The 13,576-nt window shown below is 37.1% G+C and overlaps 2 protein-coding genes across 2 annotated transcripts in view; both read right to left on the bottom strand.

Annotated features, from left to right (window-relative positions):
* Positions 1-584, bottom strand: part of LOC108505097 (lipoxygenase homology domain-containing protein 1) — a 127,943-nt gene extending 127,359 nt beyond the window's left edge. Inside the window, exon 1 of the mRNA XM_017830776.1 lies at positions 546-584. Within this exon, the coding sequence (XP_017686265.1) occupies positions 546-584 (39 nt within the window). The remainder of the gene's footprint in view (positions 1-545) is intronic.
* A 2,326-nt stretch (positions 585-2,910) lies between these two features.
* Positions 2,911-13,576, bottom strand: part of LOC108505102 (oxygen-regulated protein 1-like) — a 30,496-nt gene continuing 19,830 nt past the window's right edge. The window contains exons 6-14 of the mRNA XM_017830790.1: positions 13,388-13,520; positions 8,178-8,329; positions 7,496-7,574; positions 6,577-6,652; positions 4,947-5,023; positions 4,813-4,844; positions 4,543-4,672; positions 3,139-3,242; positions 2,911-2,928 (exon numbers count right to left, since the gene is read on the bottom strand). Of these exons, the coding sequence (XP_017686279.1) occupies positions 2,911-2,928; positions 3,139-3,242; positions 4,543-4,672; positions 4,813-4,844; positions 4,947-5,023; positions 6,577-6,652; positions 7,496-7,574; positions 8,178-8,329; positions 13,388-13,520 (801 nt within the window). The remainder of the gene's footprint in view (positions 2,929-3,138; positions 3,243-4,542; positions 4,673-4,812; positions 4,845-4,946; positions 5,024-6,576; positions 6,653-7,495; positions 7,575-8,177; positions 8,330-13,387; positions 13,521-13,576) is intronic.

Consider the following 13,576-nt stretch of genomic DNA (forward strand, 5'->3'; position numbering starts at 1 on the left):
ACATTCAAAATATGGATCAAATATTTTAATCTCTGAACAAAGTGTACTGGAGTCAATGACAAAACTCTCATGGACCTCACATTTGAGTACTTACACAGCTCTGTTTCATACTCACTTATCTTAAACTCCCCAAAAAAATGATGCGAGAATACTTCTCACATAAATATGAGAATTTTAACTTAGATGAACAGAATCACACTTTAAAATTCAGTGCAGTATGCATTTACTTACATCTTAATTATTCTTTAATAGGTTTTATCTTCATCATCTATCTTGCAGCACATAAGTTTTAACTACATCCACATCCTCAATAGTTTAAAAATATAATCAGATCTTTACAATCAACTACCATATTGACACCGACAGCTTCTCTTGCTATATTTTTCTATCTTTTCTTGGGCAAATGAAGGAAAATACATGAAACATTTTAAATCTGAAAAAAGTTTTATCTCATTTTTATCCAACCAGGTAAAAATGATTCTCTCCTACCACTAACAATTTACTCCAACTATCTGCAGAGGGAAATACAAACAAGAACTGCTTACTGTTCCATCACACTGGTCATCTTTGATCTTCAGATACATTCTTGGTTTTCTCACACTTTCAAACATACAGAGTCCAGAGCCAATTTTATGCACCTTCCAGTAGGATTCCTGCTGCTTCTGACCTGCTCCACTGCAGCTCCCATCAGGTCTAAGGGACAGAGCCTGGCAGAGACTTGTGTTGAGCAGAATGATGGCACCATGATGAAACACACCCTTTAGATCAGAGGCAAGAAGTCCTTTGTGAATAGCACAGCCTTTCTCCATACTAAACTGTGATACTGATATTGCTCCTACTGTTTTATTTTAAGCACTTACTCATGCACTTACAACATAAAAGAGTTAGTCTCAAGTAACTCAAGTATACCTCCAGTCTTTGAACATTTGCTGCTTTCTGTGCAGGCATTAACCAGAATAGTGGAAATCCTTTCCTACTCAGCAGCTTCCCTCCTTTTTCTTGCTTAGCAGCACAGCACAGCACAACACCCAGAGCACAAGGAGTGCGGCGAATTAAGGAACTTGTCTCTTCCCAACAGCAGCTCTCCTGCGTGTACCTACATTCCTATTTTTCGAAGCTCTACTAGGAAGTTTATAATATCATCTTTCCTGGGTTACAGCCCACTCAATTTGCATGTACCAGCTGCAGTATCGGCATCACTCGTCCCAGGAGAGCAGTAAAGGAGAACTTGTCAAGTGCTGCCTACCTGTTAAGCTGTAGTTGAGCTCCACCTCGTGGAAGAGGATCAGTCTTTTAGCTTGCAAACCTCTGACACTTGGCTAGATACAGTCTGCTTTATAATAGCAAATTTAAGAAGCGTCTTCTTAATTTCCCTCTGCCCACCTTACCTTGACATGCACAACAAACTCTTTGGAAATCCCAGCATATCCTGTTGTTTTGTCAGCTACTTCTCCTTGAAGATTGAAAGTCACAATGTGACCTGGGTAGCTGGCTGACTCAAGAATGGCACAACCATTTGGTTGAAGGTGAACACGGAGCTTACAGCATGCCTTGTCTTTGCTCTAGTGTAGTCAAAGGAGGAATAATAAATTAGATGAACTAATCCAAAATAGAGAGTATCGCAATGTAGTTTTTATATTGAGTTCCAACCATACTACCAGTCTAGTACAAAAATTTTTATATTTCTCAGGTTTGCAATCCTAATGCTTAAGGCCTAAATTGTGGACTCTGTGAAATTTCACAGAAACAGCTCATTGTGGGAGGACACAGATCTGATGATAACACGAAAGATACCTGGGTGCCTCAATTAGAGAGAGTTAGAGTCACAGTTGATAAACATGGCAAAGAAGTATAAAACTGACATAGACAGGAAATGAACCACAGTAAGTCTTGGCCACCAGCCCATCTTCTCTTGCCTCTGAGTCCTCATTCATCTGTATTGTTCTCAGAGAAAACCCTTAGAGAGTCAGAAGTTTTATACGAAAAAGTAAAGCAACACAGTCTCCATGCTTGTCTGTTCAGGTTTGAAGACTCTATGATCCCATTGTATAAAATACATAATAGAAAAAATACATATTTAAATATTTTATCAACTCAAACATCATTCTCATATTTAAATAAAACTAGAATTTTAATCCATGTAAAATGCTAATAATAACTCCAATAACTGAAAGCACTTCTGACTAACATCATCTAATAATTTTTCAGCATTTTTAAGACTTCAAAGAATAAATATTCCTAGGAAAATTTTTAATTTCCAAGGCACTACCTTCTGAAGAAAAAGTTTCATATTCAAAAAACTGTCTACTTAAAAGCAAGGACCCAGGGGAATGGCATGAAGTTGTGTCAGGGAAGGTTTAGGTTGGATATTAGGGAAAGGTTCTTTACCCAGAGGGTGGTTGAGCACTGGAACAGGCTCCCCAGGGAAGTGGTCACAGCACCAAGCCTGATAGAGTTCAAGAAGCATTTGGACAATGCTCTCAGGCACATGGCGTGACTCTTGGGGCTGTCCTGTGTATGGCCAGGAGCTGGACTTTGATGATCTTTTTGGGTCTCTTCCAACTCAAGATATTCTATGATTCTATGATCATAAGGAAGGAACTAAATCCTACAGCTCCATTTACCTACTTGCATACTGCAAGTGATGAGAAAAAAGGCAATAGTAAGACTTGGAAGATGGGATGAAACAAATCAAAATGGATCAAAACAAACCCTGGACTGTATCAATCACTTTATGACTGGCATGTTACTTAGAAAAGACACAAAGAAAAAATGAACATTTTAAATCAAGCTGTAGATTTTATGCTTATCCAAATAACAGGAGATATTAGGGCATTCCAGGTAGCTTGTCAGTATGTGGCAAGACAATAAAAATGACAGCTTGGAATGGTCTGGTATTCCTGCAGCAAATCATTTAGTTAATATACCCTACAAAAGAGTAAAAAGTAAACTGTGAGAAAACAAAGCCTTTTGTCTAAATTCACCAATTCATTGGCAATTTCCTGGATTTAATTCTGCAATCTTTCACTCATCTGATTGGAAATACAATTATTTACTAGACAGATTTAAAAAAACTTTATTTTTAATCAGACGATGACATGTAACTATGAAACAGAAATCAGTAGCAGCATTTCTTACCTTTCCAGTTACATGGCCATTGACAAGAGCGAGAGCAAGACGTGGCATCTGATGACTGCTGAACATATAGATATTTCTCCTTTTGACATTTACATCAAAAAAACCTAAGAGTTAAGTGAAAAAAAAAAAGGTTAGAAGTATGAAAGTATATTAATTCATACTTGCATTTAATTACAATCAATGGTTTATCATTTTCAAGGGAAAAGAATTAATTAAGTGTTTAACTCCACAGCTTGACCTCTCTGATCAATAAATTCTCTCATTCATTCAGGAAAGGGCATCTAAGGACTGCTGTCTATTTTGCTGCCTTGAGGAGGAAAACCCTGACGACTAATGATAAGGAACAAATTTCTTTTTATCATCATATATGTTTAAAAAAAAATCCATAAAAAGGAGCTGAGAACTCCAGCATAGTGAACTGGGCTATAGCAACGACTTTAGATGATAAATAACAGATGATGTAGGGAACATAAAGCTCTCAAGTAAGAAAAGAGAATTCATTTTCTCAATATCCATGTTATAATTTGTAAAGCAAATCCTGTAGTGTAGCTCAAGGCTTCTAAAATTTTAAATCTGGCCAATTTTCCAAACAATTACCTCTTATAGCTACAAAATACTGATGAAAGGTGAAGCAGTACCATTTTTATTGTTCCCAGCAACAACAGATGATCTTTTAAGTAACTACCAGTACATTATGTTGCCTATCTGTTGGATGCAGCTGTCTCTAGAGGACTCCTGTGGTGTCCTGATGCACTCTTTGGCATGTCCTGAAAGATTCTATTCTTTCCCAAAAGATCTGTGTAAGGACCCTGGGAAGATGTCAGAAAGGCTGAGCACTAAAAAGGTAGCAAAATATGTGTGCCTAATATGATATGTTTTACAAGTTAGTAATGCAGTAGGATGAAAGCTGATAAAGGGGAGGAACTGGTAGACTACCATTAAAATCAATTACAAGAATAGAATAAAATGAATTTACATATATATGTAAACACACACACACACACAAATAAATATATATACTCCTTGTTAATGAACCACACCTAGAATTTCGAATTTGTTAGCTTAGATAGATCTAGGTGCAAAAGACAGTAACTGTTCTTGCCATGTGAGTTCTGTGGGAGCACTAAACTGCAGACGACAAAAAGTTTCTCTTTAGTAAGAGAAAGCCAGTGACAAGACACTATATGAGAATTTTTATGTGTGTGTCATCTTTATGTAAAATAGACATGTAATTTCTGAGTTCTTATAGCCATTAATACACAGATTAATACATGTATTAATATTTTGAGTAAGGACAATTTTGAGTTTTATAATTATCTACTCCTATTCATTATAGTAATATCTATATTAAAGTCCTCCTTTCTTGTTTCTTTTATGCAAAAATCCACATAAAAAATACTTTACCATATTTGTTTTTCTTGTCACCAAGAGCATCCACTCTGCTATCTGGGTTGAGGCAAATGAAGCCATGGGTGAGCCTGTTGTAAAATTGAAGTGTATTTCCTTTCTGAAATTTCCACTTCTCAGCAGCCCACTAGTTTTGTAAACAACAAACACAAAAGACTTACGAGAAGATGATACACAGGAATTTATCATACAAAGCATTCAACTGACCTGATTCACTCAAAGCATAATTTGAATGTTTTAAATCAAAATAAAAAAGTACATTCTTACAGTTTCTTCTCTCTTGAGTTCCAGCTCTTGTCCTGTGCAGACAAAAACAGTGTAGTTAATTTACAGAGTTTCTTCATTCCATTTGACACAGTTACAGTGAGGCTGAGTTCCCCTCCTCACCGGTTTTCACTTACTTCCTGGAAGTGTGCTGGCATCTGTCACAGCCAGTTCTCTAGCAATATTGCCATCATCCTGCCCCTGATCCAGCCACCTAAAAACCAGAACCTGTTTCAGTAGTAAGCTTGATTGCCTAATTCCACAGTAATGTATACTTGGCATTTGGATGCTGATACTCGCTGTTCAATGTATTAAAGTCTCAAGGCTGACAAACAGCAATACAAAAATCCAGCTTTAGTGAAAAGAGATTACCATCGACAAAAAAATTATTTTGCTTACTTGCTCTTGGTGAAATACAAGTAAATGCTTTCCTGGACTGAGGTACAAGGGCCTAACCCATTTAATACAAATCAGAGAACTCATATCAATAAAACCAGATCAATAACATAATGTGCAGTGGTCATGATGTTTGCTCTTCCTGTCTGCAAGAAGGCTACAGCAGGATGCAAATTGTTCTGTGCCCTGAAAATCCTGATATAAGGAGGCAAATCCAACACTGGCATCACTTTTACCATGTCTGAAAGATATTTTTACAATGCCATCGTACACATCTACTTACGTCAGTTAAGTCTAACTCCGTTAGACTCAAAAGCATTCACACACTCGAGTATAGTAGCAAGCACGGCATCAGGCTCGAACAATAAATAGCACATACCCTCTATTTTTCTGCCTGAAATGGATTTGAACTCTCCCTAAATTATGTATGAAGCTAGCATTATAGATCTCTTCATAGCAGTTCATCTCATCTAGAATACAGAATCAAAATTAGGTCAGGCAAGGATGAGGTGCTGTATCTGATAGGCAGAAAGTCCTTACTCACACATAAATCAGTTTCAGTGTGCACATCGCTCACTCCGAGCTGTCTCAGGCAGTTATTTATTCACTCATGGAAGTGAGAGGAGGAAATAGAATTGGGGTGCCACTGGCAAGCTGCAGCTAGAATCTTACGTGACTGGACTTTACCGTTCCTAATATTTGCACTGATCTTTATCGATTAAAATTTTTCTGCAAGGTGTTGAGAATTAATCAGGCATAGATAAAATTGGAAATGAGTTATAGAACAGAAGATTCAGAGCAGCAGCATCTCCAGGGGGAAAGGAGGGGAAGTTAATACTACTTCAAATTAAGTGGCAGCTCAGTGAAAGGCTGCAAAGCAAATGAGCAAAAGAGATGTGGTCAGGTGGCTGCATTTGTGATTACCATTTCACAGGATCTTGAAGTCTGATCCTGAGCTCACTGAACCCCATGTTAATCTCCATACTAACTTCAGTAAACCAGGAACAGTTTGCTAGAGGGACAGCAACCCACTCTTCTGCCTTGCATAGCATGACATGGAAGAACAGATGGACCTGCTGGTGTCAGATACAAGGTGTTGAATATGGGGAATATGTGAAAAAAACATGCCTTAAATAGTTCAAAAGGTGCAAGAATAGAAAGTTCCCAGGCAGAATATTTTACTGCTTTTTCATTAGATCAAATTCACCAGAGGTTTGGGGCAGGTACAACTCAGAGAGCCGTAATAAGTATCAGACCATTTCAGCTTACTTTTTACGAAACACATATTTACCTTCACAGGACATTTCAGGAGAAAAACTGAGAGTAGTTACAAATTTATTAAGAATCTAACCCAAATTAAACACCACCAACCTGTGACATAGAAAAGTATAATCCAAATCTGTTATGGGATCCTTGATTACAACTTTGTCCAGAAACCATCCATTTCCTTAGAGCAAATAAAGTAAAAAGAAAAAAAGTTTGTTTATGAGAAACAGACTGATGGATTTACTGATGTTAGACTTCCTATAGCTTGCTGTCTTCTACTGGAACTGCAAAATCTGTAGCTCCACTGACAGGTTGCTAGAGTCACAGCTACCCTGATGTCTGGAGAGAAGACAGTACCTGCTCTAGGTACTGTAGGGCTTGGTTTTGGGCCTGCAGGCTGCTAGGTCTCTCCCTGGTTACATCCCTCCCTCCTTAACAAGCCATTGTATGACTTGTGTTTGTTTTGCCAATAAAAATATCAACAAAATTAGATAGCAGGTTATCATGGCTCAAAATAAATTGCCATGATTTACAATATTTAGGCTCAAGAGTTTGAAAAATACAACTTGTGGCTGCAAGCAATTTAAGTTTCACCATTAATTGGAAGTCTAATGACTTTGGTGTAGAAAACTCTTCAACTGCATCTTTACAGTGCAACTGATAATGCCAATCAATGTAAAATTTTAATAGCCCATTTTAACTTTAATACAAGACACAATCAATGTCTTAAGGGGCAGACATTCTCCCTCTTCATAGTTTTTTCATAGGGATTAGTAAAAAAATTACTAGCAGATGATGTCCTTAACATATTGGTTGAGAGTAATTTGAAAATGAACACAAAATATTTGAAATCTATGATGATACGATAAGGTAACTACGTCATTTGAAGTTTTTTTAGAAGCCTTTGTCTTTCACTTCAAAAATGCTATCACATATTCAGTTTTAGAAATACACATTGTATTTCCAATAAAAGATTAATAAATTTGCAGGCAGTATTCAGTGACTAGAGAGAGAGATTTCTGACCTGATCCAAGACCATTGTGTCCTATAACAATCTTGTACAAATGTCCAAGGTGCACGGCTTCAACAGCAAAGATGTCAGTCTGTAATCAATCAATGAAATTTCAGTAAAATCTAAAAAAGCAGAGAATTCCTCAGCCATGAAATTCTGAAGACCCATAAACCCTTATAACTCTTTTGTCAAGGTCATTTAAAATATCAGCTAATGATAAAGTGAGAACAAACCATGAAGGTCAGATTACCTGAAATAGAAGTAGTAAGTAAGCCTGATCACTTGCTAATGGCAGTAGTTCCATTCAAATGAATGTGATCAGAGTCAGGAAAGAGAAACCTGCTGAAAGCTTCACAGTCTAAACTACTACAAATTACAGCAGATTTCAACATTAGAAATTCAGATATAAAATGCAATTTCATTTATTATTCGATATTAAATCAAATTTTTAGAAGAATGAAAAACAAAAGTACACAGCTTACTTATGTTATAAATGAAAATTCTGACTTCCAAAAGCACTGGCATAACTTGAGAAAGTATTTTGGGCTTAATTATGGAATTTTGGGAAGCCATTGGAATGCTTCCCAAATGAAGTAATTATCTCCTTTCTAATTGCACCTTTTTTGGAATAACCACCCACCTGAGAGATAAAAGCCAGCCAAAGATATAAAAAAATTCCCTGTCTTTCACTTACTTGTCCTTTTAAAAATTTCTTGGATTTCTGTGACCTGAGCAGCTGTCTTGATCCTGTATCACCTCTTTCTCCATAGACAGAAATATAGACATCAGCCTCAGTTCCAGCATTCCACAGGTCTCCTGTTGTCACATGCACTTCATAGACAGTCACTGACAATAAAAGATGACAACTTTTCTTATCACAAACACTATTATAGTTACAATAACATCTAGCTGGGAATGTGTCTGTAGAGTCCAAATACATCTGCGTCAAAGACAGCGTACAAAACCTTAAAAATCCTATTCAGTAAAATAATATACAACTTGCTTTGGTGTTACATTTATGGGTTTTGTCCCAGGATGTCACTGTGGGGAACACAAAGAGAATTAAACTTCACAATAGTATGTCTTTGTCCTGCAGCATCTTTTGAAATCATCATAAAGCTGAAAAGTAAATAATATAAATCCAAGATTAGCTTCATCATAAGTGGTGAGATCAAAACTACAAAAAGCAACAGAACCATTAACATTTTCAATGCACTAGTTAACCAAACAGACAAAAATGTAGCACCATAATTTTAGTTTTCTAGGGCCTTGGAACTCAGAAAGCTCCATTGTTTTATTATTTTAGTAATTCATGCAATAGGATAGAATCATAGAATGGTTTGGTTGGAAGAGACTGTTCAAGACTGTCTAGTCCACGTCCCCTGCCATGATCATGGACATCTTCAATTACTGGAGGTTGTGCAGAGCCCTGTCCAACCTGACCTTGAATGTGTCCAGGGATGAGGTAACTACCATCTCTCTACATTCCATGTGTAAATTCTTTAAAGGATGTAAATTTTTTAAAGGATATAAATTCAGAGGGAAAAAACTAGGACTTAAATTCCATAAATCATTTATTTAATGGAAATGGATAATGCAAATAAAACTAAATTTGAGTCAAAATCTAATGAAACTGAAGTAAAGACTATGATACATAAAAATATGTATCAATATAAAACTGTGCTCACTAAAATGCAAATGTAGGAACTCCAAAAAACTCAGAATTAAGATAAAAACTTGCAATCATAATACTCAGTATAAATATGGGAAAGGCAAAATTTATGCCCACATACGGTAAGAATGATTTGTTAGACAAAGAGAATGAAAGGGCGAGAGAAAAACCTCATTTTCTGCCACACAAGCTCTTCTTCCAGGTGTAGATGTCCTTGTGCTTCTCTGTCTTGCAAGTAGAAAAGAATTTCTGAACCACTGGGTCCAAAACAACATTAACATTATTATCACTCAATTGTCAGTTTCCGTTTGAAACATGTTATAAAGCTTGACTGTAATTCTCTGAAGGAGGTTGCTTCCACATTTCAGTCTTCTGATAGACAAATGTCTTCTTTTTAATAAGTAGTGAAAATTCATTCACGATCAGTCCATATCCGCAATTATGCTAAGCGGCTGGTCAGTGTTTATAATTTCTCCTTTTATCCTTATTTTTCTTATGATTATCTCTCATTTACTTACATAGCATTTTTTGTGCATGTTACTATACAAGCCATCTTTGAAGAATTTGGTTTGGATAATGGTAGCAATCTGGCTAAAAGGGTAAACAGTCTGCACAGGTTATTTTAATGTGACCACACAGAACACTAGTGGTAGTTTGCTTCTGACATGAGAGATAGCTTATTTTGAGATAAGAACCTCTAAGCTCCTCTGAAGTATTGTACCATAGACATATGCTATTACTAAATCCAGCATAGAGGCTTAAAATTGCTAGCTTAAAATTTCAAGCAATGTTAACATTTTTTTTACATTTCTCTTTACCTCTCATAAGCCTAGGGATCATCCCAGCTTTATAATAAGTATTTATAATGCTTACAGTTTTCATCCTAGGAAATTGTGGTTCTCTTAACGGAATGAAGCCGCGTCAGGGGAATTTCAGACTGAACCTTAGGACAAAAGTTCTTCACTACAGAATGGTTGGTCACTGGAACAGACTCCCCGGGGAAATGGTCATTGCATTGAGCCTGTCAGAGTTCAAGGAATGACTGGATGTTTTAGACATGTGGTTTAGCCTTAGGTACTACTGAGATGAGCAGGGAGTTGGATTAGATGATCCTCATGGGTCCCTTCCAACTTGAAATATTCTATGATTCTATGATTCTTTCCTTTAGGTATTTCATGGAAAAGTGTGCAGAATAGAGATTAAGAGAAGAAAATGTGTTTCTTACATCTAATTTTCTCTGTAACTGTAGAACATTACATTTGCAAACATATAATTTCTGAAATTAGAAAGTGTAAGGGTTAAGATTATTTACAGTTAAGATTATTCAGTTCTTTCACCCACACCTATGAATTATGAAAGATAGAACAAGGAGGTAAAACAAATATTTTTTTCAGATCAGCTATTGTTATTTGGGTAAAAGACAGCCACATTTAAGATACAGAAGCTTTTGGCAGTCTTTAGTTGTCAGCATAATCAGGTAATATTTTTCCCAGAGTATGCCTGTCTCAATATTCAAAATAGTTTTCATTTAGGAACTGTTAATTTAGACCACATTTTACCCATATCATTTCACGGGTCACCACATGATCTATTTACTTGCCCAAATTTTTCTTTGCAGCACTCACATGAACAGATTCCCCATGAACAGACCATGACAGAGACAGAGAATTCATTTCTCCACACCAACAATCCCATGTCTAGGACCACAACAATCCTTTCTACTGCTACAATAGCCTCCTTCAATAACTACCTACTTTCCAGTTTCTGCAAGAAGAAAAGCAAAGGTCCGCCAGCTACCAACACTGTGTAACTCTGATTTATTCCCAGCATATCATTAAAACTTGTGTTATAAACCAGAGCAGAAGGGGACAAAAGCAGAATGGTAGAAGATTAAAATGTCAAATGAACGGTGCTCAGTCCTCCAGCATTACAGCAACAAAGTCTCTATGTAATACTTCTTAACAGTTTAACTCCCATGTTTTTCCTTTGAATAAAAAGAGAATGTTAAATCAGAGAGTGTTTCAGCCTCTTTTTATTCAGAAATTGGTTTTAAAGTGCCTCTTATCATCTCTCGTTCACATTGAATCCAGACCTTTTTACTGTTCTATCAAACTATCTTCTCTGAAGTTAAAACCTATGTTCCCTCTTCACTGACTCATGCAGAAATATAATATTGGCAAAAAGACACAGAGGCTGCCTTTCAATTACTAAGCCAGAGATGAAACTGTCTTCTCCAAAGGCTTCAGCATGACTCCTCTTACACTGAAGCTGATAGAAATGCAGAGAAGTTCTTTTCTTCCTCTCTTGTGTGAGGGAGAAATTGTTGGCTACAAAATACAGATTGAGAGGATGGTTGTAAGTGTGCCTTTGAGCTTGTTATGCACAAAGATTACTGGATAGTAAAAGTCTTCCATTGTATCTCTATCTCAGAAACAAGGAAACTAGCTACTCAGAAAGAGCCTGAAAATTAGGATGTTGTTGAGGTCAGTGTCCCAGAATATCTAAACAAGAGAACATTTGGGGAAGAAGAGATACTGCAAATATGGAAACTGAGCATATTCAATATAATATGTTAATTATAATTAATTAACGTTTATTTAAAGGGATGGGTTAGGAGGTGCTTGACCTTTACACCAGTGTGCTATGTCCCCCTGCAATAATAATATCAAAATCTCCTAACCCAAGAGACCAAACCTGTGAGGAAGCAGGCTGGCTGAGGCTTTTCATGCCCTCAAGGGTACGAAGATCATGACCATTCAAGATCAAAAGTCATTGTGGTTAATGTGGGCGGGCCTCTCTCTACAGTGCTTCATGAACCATTTGCAGCTGTTAAGTACATCACCGGAGGAAATCTCTCCTGCAATTTTGTTTCTCTTAAAACATACTAATGAAACACAAACCTGTGTTTTCTGCTCTTCTTGTCAGGTTCTTAATCTGAGAGTGCATTTGTCACAGACAGGCATAAATTCAACTCCAGGCCACCCACCTTTTTATTATAAGAGTAACTGTACCATGGTAAGCTTCTCCACATTCATGGGCCATTTTCTGGACTTCTGCCCCTCGAATTTATTTACATCCTCTTCCTCTAGCTGCACCCACAACAGCTGCTACCACTGAAATACCTGTTACAATTTCTGTTTCACAAGTTAAACACAAAGGGCCATATACATACCACCAATCATTGCTATAATATTAAACATTCTGGAAAAGGGGTTCTGTAATTTCTAGAGAACTTGGAATGGAAGTTTCTCAAGTCCCATTAATTTTGTCCACTGCAGCTGATATGATTTTTTGGGGGAAGAGAAGAAGGCATGTTCCAGGTGGATCTTATTCTGGTGAAATAATAATACAAATAATACCAGTGGTATTACAGCTCTTCCCCCTCTAGCATGACACCCTATAGGATGGGAATCTGACCCAGCATTCTTGTTTCCTCACCCATATCTCTCCTAGGACACACTGATCTTGCTATGCCCTTGTAATTTTCTTAGGCCAGAGAGGGTCAATGCCATTTGGAGAGAAGGGAAGAAAAAGCACAGACTTTCCACCCCCTTCCCATTGCTCAAGCATAGAGATCCTATAGCAATAACATCCAGCATGGTCACAGAGATTGGCGTAGTAAAGACATTAAAAGAGGGTAACAGCAGCAACACCCAATAATTTTTGTACCATTTGGCATCATTCACTTTTAATTACAATACAGCCTTCATGTGAGTAATGGAAATTTTAATACTTATAGCCTTCCAAAATATTTTTAAAGTTTTGTTACACATCCAGAAATTAAAAAGCACAACAGCACACTTACACTTTTAATTTCTTATCAGAAAGAAACTAAAACAGCAGCTACAATAGTCATACTGGAGCTATAATCCTCAATTATTGAAAACAGAGTTTGCAATTTGACTCATATGTGCTGGCTCCATGTTAGTTACATATATGTGAGGTGTCTTTACCATTGCCTTTGTATTAAACCAAACACACATGCTGAAAATCTTACCAAAGAATTAGCCCTCTTGAGGAATCTGTGAAATTCAAAGCATTAAAGACTCTCCCATCTTCTTTCCAGTGCTTCTTAACTTTTTATCTGAGTATGCCCAGTAACCACAGGAAAACAGCACAGAAAAAGTGTTGTAGCAGCCAGAAAGTAATAGAGGGCCTGATGAAAAACAATTAACTCACCTCTATCAACAGCTGTCTGTAGTCTGACTTAGCTGATGTGGTACTATGCTTACCTGGAAGGATAGGCTGACCCTGCTGTAAAACAGGAAGCTCCACAGGTATCTCCCCATCAGACTGGTCCTGGGCCAGCCATCGATGTGCAGGGAAAGAAAACTGCTCCCCTGAGGAAAGGTTCAGCAACTGCACCTAAGTAGCACAAAAAATTCCAATTTAACTTGCTGATCTGACACCAGATGGTACAG

Source organism: Lepidothrix coronata, unplaced genomic scaffold, assembly GCF_001604755.1.
Source record: "Lepidothrix coronata isolate B3197 unplaced genomic scaffold, Lepidothrix_coronata-1.0 Scaffold6, whole genome shotgun sequence".
Taxonomy (NCBI): domain Eukaryota; kingdom Metazoa; phylum Chordata; class Aves; order Passeriformes; family Pipridae; genus Lepidothrix; species Lepidothrix coronata.